This window comes from Carassius gibelio, chromosome B5 (genome assembly GCF_023724105.1).
Source record: "Carassius gibelio isolate Cgi1373 ecotype wild population from Czech Republic chromosome B5, carGib1.2-hapl.c, whole genome shotgun sequence".
Classification (NCBI taxonomy): domain Eukaryota; kingdom Metazoa; phylum Chordata; class Actinopteri; order Cypriniformes; family Cyprinidae; genus Carassius; species Carassius gibelio.
In genome coordinates, this window is record NC_068400.1 from 23740834 (window position 1) to 23752888 (window position 12055).

A 12055-nucleotide genomic window follows, 5' to 3' on the forward strand; every position below is an offset into this window, starting at 1 on the left:
TCTTGGTTTATCCAGTTAATACAACAAATGACACCTTATTGTAAAGTGTTATCAAAGATTTTATAAATATACAAATCTGATCGTATCCTTGTAATGTCTTGTAGGCCTTTGATTTGAGTAAATCTGAATAGCACTCTGTTTATGCAGTGCACATATGGGTGTCATATATATTTGAGTATATGTGGGTGTTCACATCCTCCAGAGTTAGAAAAAAACTGACAGCCTCAGGATGAAGAAATTCACACTTCTGTCTTCTTCTCTCCAGTTCCTGCAGACAAACTGCGGCTGTACATCTCCTACTGGATAGAGGTGAGATCCTGCATCTAACCAGCGACCCACTCACAGCACATCATGCTTAACACTGTGCTCTGCACTACAAATCCTGCACAGTGTAATGTGTTTCCTATCGAAGCGTTGACCCGACAGGATGGCCCTGTAGTAAATATTTACAGGATGTAAATGATGTGCGGATGTTAAATGGAGGGCCTCTTTTACGTCACATATTAGAGCCTTTATAGCTGCTCTTTCTCTCCAGAGTAAACGTGCCTGAAAGATGTCGCCTGCTCACTCGAGCAAACACATTCATCGACCCAGCCATCTGCCCATCTCCCTGACAACACCTCTCACACACACTCACACACACACACACACACACACACACACGCACACAGACACGAATGTGTGAGTGAGTATGATTGCATCTCTCATATGCCGTTCTCCTGCATAACAGCGCATGACACTGAGGTTTCTTGAGAGAGATGGTCTTGTACAGGTGGAACATCCTGGCATTATAAAATGTTTGAGTTCTTCTTGTTCCTCAGATTCATGAGACTGTGATGTGTAATTCTGTCCTTTCTCTCACATACACACACATTACTTCATAATCACTCCCTCAATGTGTGTCTCTGCAGAGGACCAAATGTCTGTTCAGCCTGGAAGCCTTTTCATCCGAGCAGAAGAGGAGGGTTGTTCAGTGTCTGAGAGACAATATTGACAAGCAGCTCGCCCTGAGGGACAGAATGGGCCCTGACCAGGTACTAATACAAACACAAGTGCACTCGCTCACAAAAACACCCACTTGGGTCTCGCTTTTAACCACAGCATGGCTACATTTCTTAAGCAGTTATGGAGTATTATCGCTCAGGAGAGGTAGGGCTCTTTATACTGGACTCGCCGCTGCAAAATGACCTTGAATTTCAAGAGCTGTATTTAATTTCTCTCTCTTGCTCTTTCTGTAAAGTTAGCATGAAACATATTATGCTTCTGTAATGTGAGGTATCCAGAGTGAAACGGAATATTCAAGGGAAAAAAGGAGGATGGTGCTTCTTTTCATCCAGTAGGAACTGATTGGTTTGAGAAAGGTCTATGTGGTTTGCAGGGCAGAGGTTAAAAAAATAAAAGGTTTTGATGATGTCAGGTGAAAAGGAAAATCATTTCAGAGTTGGAGCAAATTATTGCAGTTTTATCAAAGATTGTGCAAAGAAATATTTCCCTTTAAAAGACCAGAAATATGTGACCCTGGACCACAAAACCAGTCTTAAGTCGCTGGGCATATTTGTATATTTATATTTGTAGCATTAGCCAAAAAAAACATGATATATAAAATTACATTTTTTATTAGTAATATGCATTGCTGAGAACTATATTTGGACAACTTTAAAGATGATTTTCTGAATATTTAGAATTTTTTGCTCCCCCAGATTTTCAAATAGTTGTATCTCAGCCGAAAGTATTATTATTTTTTTAAATAATTTTCTATACAGGATATAAATGTTGTGTGTGTGTGTGTGTGTGTGTGTGTGTGTATATACATGAAGTCAAACAAAAAACTATTAAGACACCAGATATAATTTTTATATTTATTACTAGTGGGTGCAGGACACTATAGTTCATTTAAGTGATGATAACAAAATAAAGTGAACTGTGACATATTGTACCCAAAAATTCTTCATACAACTTTTTACACCACAGACAGACTGAACAAAATTAAGCATTGCTTGGTAATTGGTTGACCTAAATTGGTGATATCTAATTGTGTACTTAAATTTAACAGGTGAATAATTTTTGGATGATTGTAATGCATTACATACCTTTCTATCAAAGTTATCTGACATTATCAAGATGAATTTGTTCTGACACAGTTTAACTGAGCTCTTGTCATATTTTATTAAAATTTTTAAACTATAGCAAATAAACTTATAATGTGAGAAATGTTGAAGGTTTCTGAATACATTTTGATTTGATTTGATTTTGATTATATTAGGGATGTGACGAGATCTCGTGGCGTGAGATCTCGCGAGATCCGATGTTGCAAAATAATTTGCAGTGTTTACATTAGAGCTGCAAGATTAATCGTTTAAAGATCTCAATTCAATCACCCATGCGATCTTATTTCTGTATGCCAATGATTCAGCTATGTCTGTTATTCACATCGCGAGTGTCAGTGGAGCGTGAGAAGCACATTTTGTCGCTGCCCATGTTAATGTATCATTCATGCTTCAGCTGATCCAGAAAGAGCAATACACAGTTTTTTTTTCAACAACACATAATTAGTTCTGTGTAACAGACATTTAGATAACAGAAGCACTGATAGAAAAGTTTATAGTTTGGCTATAAACACTTATTCTCTCGACAGTAGCAATCAAATCAAAAGTATCTTTATCACGTGCATGTTTTGTAACGCAATATCCTCTATCGCCACGAGGTGGTGACAACTGCCCATTAAAAAAAAGTATTGCCATTGAATCATTCATTCAAAAGATTCTAATTGAGAAACAGGTCTTTGTGAATTGAGACACTGACTCCATTTATTATTATTATTTTTTTATTTTTTTTGATCAAATGAACATATATTTTTTGAAAAGACTTAACATTTTGTCAGAACCACTTGTAAATTGTTATTTTATTTAGTTTTCTAATCTTTTTATTTTCTTTGAAATTGTGATCTCCAATTTATATATATCTTATTATTTATTATAGAATATTGCAGCGCTTGTTTACATGTTGTTTACTGCAGCATACAATTCATTAAAATAGAAGTTTAATTTCATAAAGTACAAGTTGATTTCAAAATGCACCTACATTTTTGCATTTTGTTTTTCGGTTGATTAAAATACCATTTTCACCTATATATTTTATAATGGAGGACTCCTTCAAAAAAGATAAAAAATATTGTCTCATCTCATTCTTGTGAGCCTAGAACCCAGTCCATGTCTCATCTCGTCTTGTGGGATAAGTGTCTCGTCACACCGCTAATATATATACATACTGCTTGGCAACACAAATTGCTAATCAGCCAATCACATGGCAGCAACTCAATGCATTTAGGCATCTAGATGTGGTGAAGACGACTTGCTGAAGTTCAAACCGAGTATCAGAATGGGGAAGAAAGAGGATTTAAGTGACTTTGGCTAGTCTGTGGGGATGTGGTGGAACGGGAGATTTGCATCATGGGTGTACAGCAGACAAATCTGCAGCAACTGTGTGATGCTTTCATGTCATTATGGACCAAAATCTCTGAGGAATGTTTCCAGCACCTTGTTGAATCTATGCCATGACGAATTAAGGCACTTCTGAAGGCAAAAGGGGGTCCAACCCGGTACTAGCAAGGTGTACCTAATAAAGTGGCCACTGAGTGTATATTGTAGACACTGTAGACAGATATTTTGTAAAAAAAAAAAAAAAATGCAAGTGAGTTTAACAAGTCAGAGACATTAACCATGATTTGCTAAATGGTAAAGATGCTAGAGAGAATCTGATTGTTTTGTTGTTGTTGTTGTTGTTGTTGTTGTTTTTCCTGTAAACTGTAAATTTAAAACGAGTAAAACAAAGTCATGTACATCAACATTCGTGAGTACAGTAGCATATAAATAGTTTTGAAGCTAGAAGACCAGGACTAAATACCACAAGATTCCTATTTTGAGTTCACAAAGTCTTTAAGAATGTGAATACGGCCAATTATGATTTTGTGATCTACTGTAATGTGACAGATGCTCGCTCCACTCCATGCACTGCACGTACGAGTTAAGCATAATGTTTATCCCTCTGTTTCTTAATCATGATCTCTCTCACTTTCTCCACTCGGTGGGCGAGTGACATCAGGAGAGCAGCGACATCATCATCAGACTAGCACAAACAGACACACTCATGTAACAGCGTGAAAGAGAGGGAGAGAGAAAGAGAGTGTAGAGAGAGAGAAAAACAGGGCTGTTGTAATACAAGCTAGACTAGTATGATGGAGGACTACATTACTTGCTTGTAAGGACAAAACATCACGAAGGTGAGGTCATTTACATGTTACGTCCTGCATTCTCTGTGTGCGCCTTGTGCTTTTGCATTGAGACTGGGGGAAAATAATCTGTAGCACCTTCAGTGTGATCTGATTGGCATAAAGGTGTGTGTGTGTGTGTGTGTGTGTTTGTGTGAGAATGTTGGATGTATGAGTTCGTTTTGAAATATTTCAGTTTGAAAATGCATTGTATCTTAACAAGATATAAAATGTGACTGTAGTGAGAAGTTGTTCAAGTAAAATATTGTATGTTATTATCTAATGATCTAATGAATGCATCATATAGGACTTCTGGCATTCTGTTTACTCATATCAGTCATTTTTGTTTGCCTGCTTGTGTCAGATCTTCTGTGCCGTGTCTTTAAAGAGCAGCAGAGCTGTCAGTCGCGCTCCCAGCAAACTACTTTATGAACTGATTGAATGTATAGGGCGCATGAATACATTAACCTTTTCCTCTAAGATAAGGGAACATAAAATAGATTTTCATGTTTTTTTTCCTCTTTCTATTTCTCTTTCTGCCTGTCCATTTCCTCTCTACCTTCCCCCCCGGCACATTAGAAAATAGAACTGAATATAATGGAGTATTGTAGAGTCGAGTATTCTTTTTGTTTTTGTTTTCATGCATTCATTAATTTCTAATGTAGTTTATTTATTTAGTTATTTTATTTATGTAGTTATTAACCATAGTTGGTTTTATATTGTTGATACTTTTCTTAAGCGTTTAGCTCTTTCATTCTGATATATGTAAGATATATCATACTTGATATATGTGTAAAAATAATAACAGTATTTTCAAAACATACCTATATTCTTATTTTAAACTATTTTGTCTAAAAGCCCAATTGCAAGATTTTTTTAAGCCATTCTAATAACAGCGTTTGCTGGGAATCAGTTTAATAAATAAAATACACAAATAATGTGACAAAATCGATTGCAATTGATGTTTGACCAGAAGACCTCAGTTGATGCTAACCCTGGAACAACATATAAAATGACCAAATTTTGCTTAGCATTTGTCCATCTCTTTACGTATCCCTTCTCTTTCTAGCTCGTACTTATTTAAACAATGCCTAAAACTTGGTATTATGAGCACTTCCTGTGTCCGTTTGCCTCTTTAAGAAGAATCGCTTCATGTTTTCCCCAATCGTAAGTTGCTTTGGATAAAAGCGTCTGCAAAATGACTAAATGTTAATTTATTGACAGATGCTGGAACCAAAAGCAGCTGAACAGACTGCTGATCTGGGTCCGCTCGGCTTCAGCTCTCACAGTGTGCCTGAGCCCTGTTCCCCATCATGCCCCTCTCCATCGCCCGTCATGAGAAGAACCAACTGCAGCTCTCCAGCTCAGCGCCTGCACTGCAGCGCAAGGGAAGCCAACCAAACCGCTCCGACCTCTCGAGACGCCTGCAAACCTCCATACCTGGAGACCTCCGAGATCTGGAAGGACAGACAGAAGGATGTGAAAGCAGGCGGCCAAGAGTCAGAACTGGAGAAAAGGGAGCAGGGGGAGGGTGAGAGCGCTTCCGAGACCATCAGCATTGGCGCCAGACCCACATCTTCATCGTCATCTTCCTCACCTCTAGTCATTCCTAGGCTGTGTCTGGATCGCTCCTTCAACGCAGAGGCTTTGACCTCACCGTCGACTGATGATGATGATGAGGAGGAGGAGGACGACGATGAGGACAGCGATGAAGGCTTCCTGAAGCGGAGGAGTATGGTAGAGTCATCTCCTAGCAGTGGGCAGCAGAGCGGGGGCTTGTGTGTGCAGAGGTCCCTCCACAGACGGACGCACAGCGAGGGCAGTCTGCTGCAGGAGCCTCGGTCTCCTCGCTTCATCTCCGATCAGGCCATTGACTGCATAGAGGCCAAGCGGGATCCTTCGGAGCGCTGGGCGGTCCCCTCGCCACAGACCCTGAGGAAAGAGCTCACCAAGAACGGAGGATCCGTCCACCAGATCTGTCTGCTCTTCACTGGAAGGAGGGTGTGTTCAAATGCGTCTACATATTTGTTAAAACATATCTTTTGTTTAAAAACCCAGTGAAGATACACGTTCGAGAATAATTCAATTAGTAGCTGAATTAAGTTGAATTCAAAAGCCTTCTATTGTAAACGTTCAACAGGTTTGTGGCACGCCGAACTGTAAATGTGACACAGGAAAAACTGGTGTCAAACAGAAGAAAACCAAGAATCTGTGAGTCAAACCATTTCCTACTACTTCATTTGCAATTGTATGGAGTAAATATCATTACTGTCAACGGCAGATTGGGGACATATTTCACTGCATAACCAATAATGTTTTTATTATTATTTAGTAATTAAGAGGGAAAAAAGTCTATTTGGAGCACCATTCAATTTTTGCATTGTAACGTTGTTTTCATGACAGTGAAGCTGAAAATCTCATTGTCATTACTATATTATTAAAAATGTTTTATCGGGGGACTCATGTTGTAGCATTAGATTTTACGGGCTCAAAGCAACAAAAACAAGTCAAAGGAATTATTCAATATGGCAGTATGACTAATGTCTTGACACCATAATCTGGACTATTTATTATTTGCTCTGTGTCATGTGTTTCATTTACATTAAAATACAGTTGTATCAGAATGTTCCTAAAAAATAGGCTTAAAGGAATAGTTCCCTCCAAAATTGACTCACTCTCGACCATCCAAGATGTAGATGAGTTTGTTCATTGGAACAGATCTGCAGAAATTTAGCATTATATCACTTGCTCTCCAATGGATCCTCTGCAGTGAATGGGAGTGCAAACAGTTGAAAAACATCACAGTAATCCACAAGTCCAGTCCACCAGTTAACATCCTGCAAACTAAGCTGCATGCTTGTTATACAATTTCAATCAGTTGTTTCCAGCTAAAATATGAGTCTTTTATCCATAATGTTGCTTTCTCCTTAAGGGTTAGTTCACCCAAAAATGACAATTCTTACCTACACGTTGTTCCAAACCCTTAAGACCCTATTAAGACATTTTTGATGAAATCTGAGAGCTTTCTGACCCTCCATAGACAGCAACAAGAATACTGTTTGTTGAAAACAAAGAAAACACCAGTCCTCAGCACCAAACGCATACGTCATGGTTTCTCTCAGATTTCATCAAAAATTTATTATATATATATATATATATATATATATATTTGTGTATATAATATATTTGTGTTCCGAAGATGAAGGTCTTACAGGTTTGGAACGACATGAGGGCGAGTAATTCTTAACAGAAATTTAATTGTGGGGTGAGCTGTGCCTTTAAAGATGGATTTGTTTCCATTGGTGAGCATGTGACATAATGCTATATATCTCCGAATCTGTTCTGATAAAGAAACAAACTCTTCTGCATCTTAGATGGCCTGAAGGCGAGTAAATGTCAGCAAATATCCTTAAAAAAAAAAAAATCATTTTCTTTTCTTCATGCTAAATATAATTTTTTGTTATAAGGATGTAGCCATGTAACCATGAGATGTTCAGGTTTGCAGTTAGCTAATAAATCACCTACTGTGACGTCTTTTTTCTTGTCACACAGTGCCAAAGACATGAAAAACCGTCTGACTTTTCTCCGGAAGAAGACCAACGACAGACCAGTCAGCAAGCTTGAGAAAGTCCTCAAGTCAGACAAGTGAGTCGCCGTGATTGTTTCCTCGTTCACCCGAGCTGACTCCCGGCGGTTTTAAGTATCGAGAGGAAGCCTGAATGGGCTGAGCTTCGATGTATGAGTGTTGAGTGTGCCGTCAAAACAACAGTGACGTTTTTGAGTTATTGAGTAGATGGCCTATTTTGTGCGCTATAATTATCTGAAATTGGGTCATTAGTGTGAGTCATGGCTTTGTTGACCGCTGTGTCTGCTCATCCACAGACCGACTCCAGAGGAAGCGCTCAGATGGGCAGAGTCGCTTGATGCGCTGCTTTCTCACAAATGTAAGATATGTTTCATTGGTTCTGACAGCTGTATGGATCTGTTACTGCTGTTTTAAACCATGTTGTTTATCCATTTTAACCTCTGCTCATGAATCCAAATCCAGATTTACCCCAGATTCTCTTTAGCACTTATTCTGCGTCATTTTCTCTTCACTTCTTCAGATGGCCTGGTGGTTTTCCGCTCTTTCCTGCAGACTGAGTTCAGTGAGGAGAATCTGGACTTCTGGCTGGCCTGTGAGGACTTCAAGAGGATCAAATCACTGTCCAAAATGGCATCCAGAGCAAAGAAGATATGCACTGAGTACATCTCCATACAGTCCTCTAAAGAGGTAAGGTGACAAAAACGCTTTTTAATGTTTAGTGACGGTGGTTCTTGGTGACCAAAATAATGTGCAGTCATTTTGCAGATTGTGTGACATTAATAATATGGCAAATTAATAAATCAGTCTTTAATTCAGTAAAGATAAAGATTTTGTAAATTTTTCTAAATTTTGTACAATCATACATAAATGAAGTAAAAAATTTTTTTAAATGTTCTTAAGGCAGTGATATCACAAAAAAAAAGCTAAGAATGACATAAGATTTCAATCTAGTTTACCAAATTTAATGAATGTTTCAAGTTCTTATACTTGTTTATATGTGTATATATATAACAAAATAAAATAAAAATCTTAATCATTGATTTTTGATTATTTTCTAAATGTTTTATACCATCTGACAACCTGAACTAATGTTGCATTTAATAAAAGGTCGGCTTTTTAAGAGACTCAGCTTGTCATGGAGTTATGAGGGCTTCTCTTTTATCTTCTGGTTTTCTTGACACAAAAAGGCTCCTTGCATGTTGGTTATTAATCATACCACAAAAAGTGTGCATATTAATGTCATATCACTACAGTCTTAATACGTATCTGAAAGAAAAATACAAGATCAGCCATAATACTTAAGGTTTTTATACAATAATTTCAGCCTTTGAAAGATTTTCTCTTCATGATCTCAGGTCAACATGACATTTTGAGTCTATGCTTAAAAGAAAGACCTAGACTCTTTTTAATTCACCAATGTAACATATTCCAGTCACATAACTTCATTTGTAATGTTTTTTAAGCAAATTATTTAATCCAAACAAAAAGGTGATTAATATACATAAATCTTACATTAATTATACAGAAATGTACGTACAGTTGTGTGTGTGTGTGTGTGTGGAGAATTGAGCAAATAGAAAAAATGCACTTAGTTGACAAAATTAACAACCAGAATTCTATTTCTCAGTTTACTTGTTTTCAGCTATTACATGTCCAATGCAATTTCAGCTAAAGTCTCCTGCCGTTTTTCTTGGACAGGATTCGTTTGTGTGAGAATGTGTTTTTTTTTTTTTTTTTACATGTAATTTGTAAGTGATTCCAGAGAGCAGATGTGCCAGAAAACCCATCCAGAATGAATATGAAAAGCATCCTAAGCAGACTCTTGTTTTATTTCCAAGGTTAATCTGGACTCGTACACCAGGGAGCACATCAAGGAAAACATGGAGAACATCTGCGCAGACTGCTTTGACCTGGCTCAGAGCAGAATCTTTGGACTAATGGAAAGAGACTCGTATCCTCGATTCCTCCGCTCTGACATTTACCTGGAATTAACCAATCAAAAGAGACCCAGCTCTGCCGCAGATCCATCTTAAAGCCATGACCCCAAACGGCAGACGTTTAAATGTTGTTAGATCAGTACTGCTGGAGACGTAGTAGAAGAGGACGTGTCTACAATCACATAATCCACTGATGCACAGCTTCGTATTGAGACGTCAGTCAGCTAAGCACCTTGGAGAGCTCAGTCCCGATGGATCATTGCATGGACAGATTGTTTTTGGACGCTTCTGTGCTGCACCCTGTTGGATGGTTGCGGCAATAAGATGGCGATAAATGTGTAATGAACATGCTGGAAGTGTTTACTCGAATCAGTGTGCCAGAAAACCTTTGCACCTGTTGACCCAGTGGCAGTACATAGAGGGTGCAAAGCATGATGGGTTTGGGAAAAAAAGAGAGAAATTTTGGTACGGTTTTGTTCAGCTTTACCAACAAACATTTTCACTTTTCTTTCCTGCACAGACCTCAGCATACTCAAATTTGACAAAGATCCTAGTGAAATGATATCGGACAAAACTAAGTTACAAAAAAAATTATCAGAGTTGCAGTTAACAGCATTTTTTTTTATAGTTTATATTCTCTCAATACTACTGACAGAGCACTAATTCTTATTACTTTCAAGGGCTTTGGTAACATTTCTACATCTGTTCTTCATGAAGTGGCCCTGTGGCTCTAATTCCTTATATTTTACAAGTGCAATATACAGTTAGTTATCCTTATTAATATTTCTTAAACAAAACTGTATATTAAAGGGGTCAGATGTTCTTTTTTTGTATTTTTTATATATATATATATATATACACACACACACACACACACACACACACACACACACACACATATATATATATATATATACACACACACACACACACACACACACACATATATATATATATATATATATATATATATATATATATATATATATATATATATATATATATATATATATATACACACACAGTGTACAAATGTTCTCCCATAATGCATCATACAGGCATCATAAGTTCAAATGAAAGAAAATGTAATTCCAGATGTAAATGACAGAGGCTGAGCTACACAGACTAACAGTTACATTGATGTTAAAACTGAAGGTAATCTGTTTGTCATCGTTGCTGTTGGTCAGTTGATCACATGTCAAAGAAACCAGAATAACATATCAGAGAAGCCTAAGAAGCGGTTTAACATAGAGGAGCATGTACTGTACATAGATGTGTGCGTTCTGTGTTGATTTACATGTTTATTTAGCAGTTAGCTCTTTTGGAGACTCATGTTTGGCAAATACAGTGTCTTCATCCTAACAATATCCTTCCTTCTGTAATAATATTTCTTGTATTTATTTGTGGGGTCATATTTCACTCACTGCTGCCTTCATATGTAACATACTCTCATCAAATAAAATGCCATTCAAGCATGAGGTCAGCTGGGTATTTATTTATTTATTTTTTGATAACGATCATTTGTATCATTGCGTTTTATTGAAATGCAATAGGATTTTAACATATTGTCCTAATGAAAAGGTTTTACACCTTAAATCATTTGAATCTTATCTTAAATTGAAACGAAAGAGAAATATTTATAACAACATAGGTGGAATATTATACATATATGAGAAGGTTATGCACCTAAAAATCCCCAGAGGGCAGCAAAGCGCTAGAAAGAGCAAATAATCCAAAGCCTTCACTATTTAGAGATCATTTATTTAAATATAACCTTTTTTTTATTGAACATAAATTAAAGTTATGTATGAAATGTACATTTAAGCACAAAATACAACTAATATAATAAAAAAATAACAATAAATGAACGTAACTATGAAAGCAGAGATGATGGTAAATACTAGGGTGTTGGAGCACAGTGCTTCCTCTTACTTTCGGCCCAATGTTTGACCCCTCAGGCAGCTGTTGAAGGTGTGGAACACACTCCTTTAAACTTGATGTTGGACGAAAACAAATTAAAGGAAATGATCCGCGTGTAAGAAAACAGCAACATAATTACAGGAAAGTGAAAACCATGTTTTGCCTAATATATAATGAAAGCTTTTGATTTTGCACTGCCTCTGATCCAACCGTTTCTATGATCCATGCAGCTGTGTCAGCACAAGAACAACTATTTACTGTATGCATACTATGATGCCACAGTGCACCAGTGTGTGTAAACCAGTTATTATGTTTACCCAGTAATGCATCAACAATGAGTTATTT

General features: G+C 37.2%; 1 protein-coding gene across 5 annotated transcripts in view; it reads left to right on the top strand.

The window, feature by feature from the left end:
• The window catches only part of LOC127958450 (regulator of G-protein signaling 3), a 40735-nt gene extending 30038 nt beyond the window's left edge, over nt 1-10697 (top strand). For 3 of the 5 annotated variants that reach the window (XM_052557324.1, XM_052557323.1, XM_052557325.1), the window contains 8 exons: nt 266-309; nt 912-1034; nt 5492-6268; nt 6408-6478; nt 7820-7912; nt 8150-8211; nt 8374-8540; nt 9692-10697. In XM_052557324.1, the coding sequence (XP_052413284.1) occupies nt 266-309; nt 912-1034; nt 5492-6268; nt 6408-6478; nt 7820-7912; nt 8150-8211; nt 8374-8540; nt 9692-9886 (1532 nt within the window). In that variant the 3' untranslated portion in view covers nt 9887-10697. Of the gene's footprint in view, nt 1-265; nt 310-911; nt 1035-3351; nt 4280-5491; nt 6269-6407; nt 6479-7819; nt 7913-8149; nt 8212-8373; nt 8541-9691 lie in introns of those variants that run through there. The other 2 variants (XM_052557326.1, XM_052557327.1) reach the window with 2 other exon arrangements.
• Nucleotides 10698-12055: the final 1358 nt, after the last annotated feature.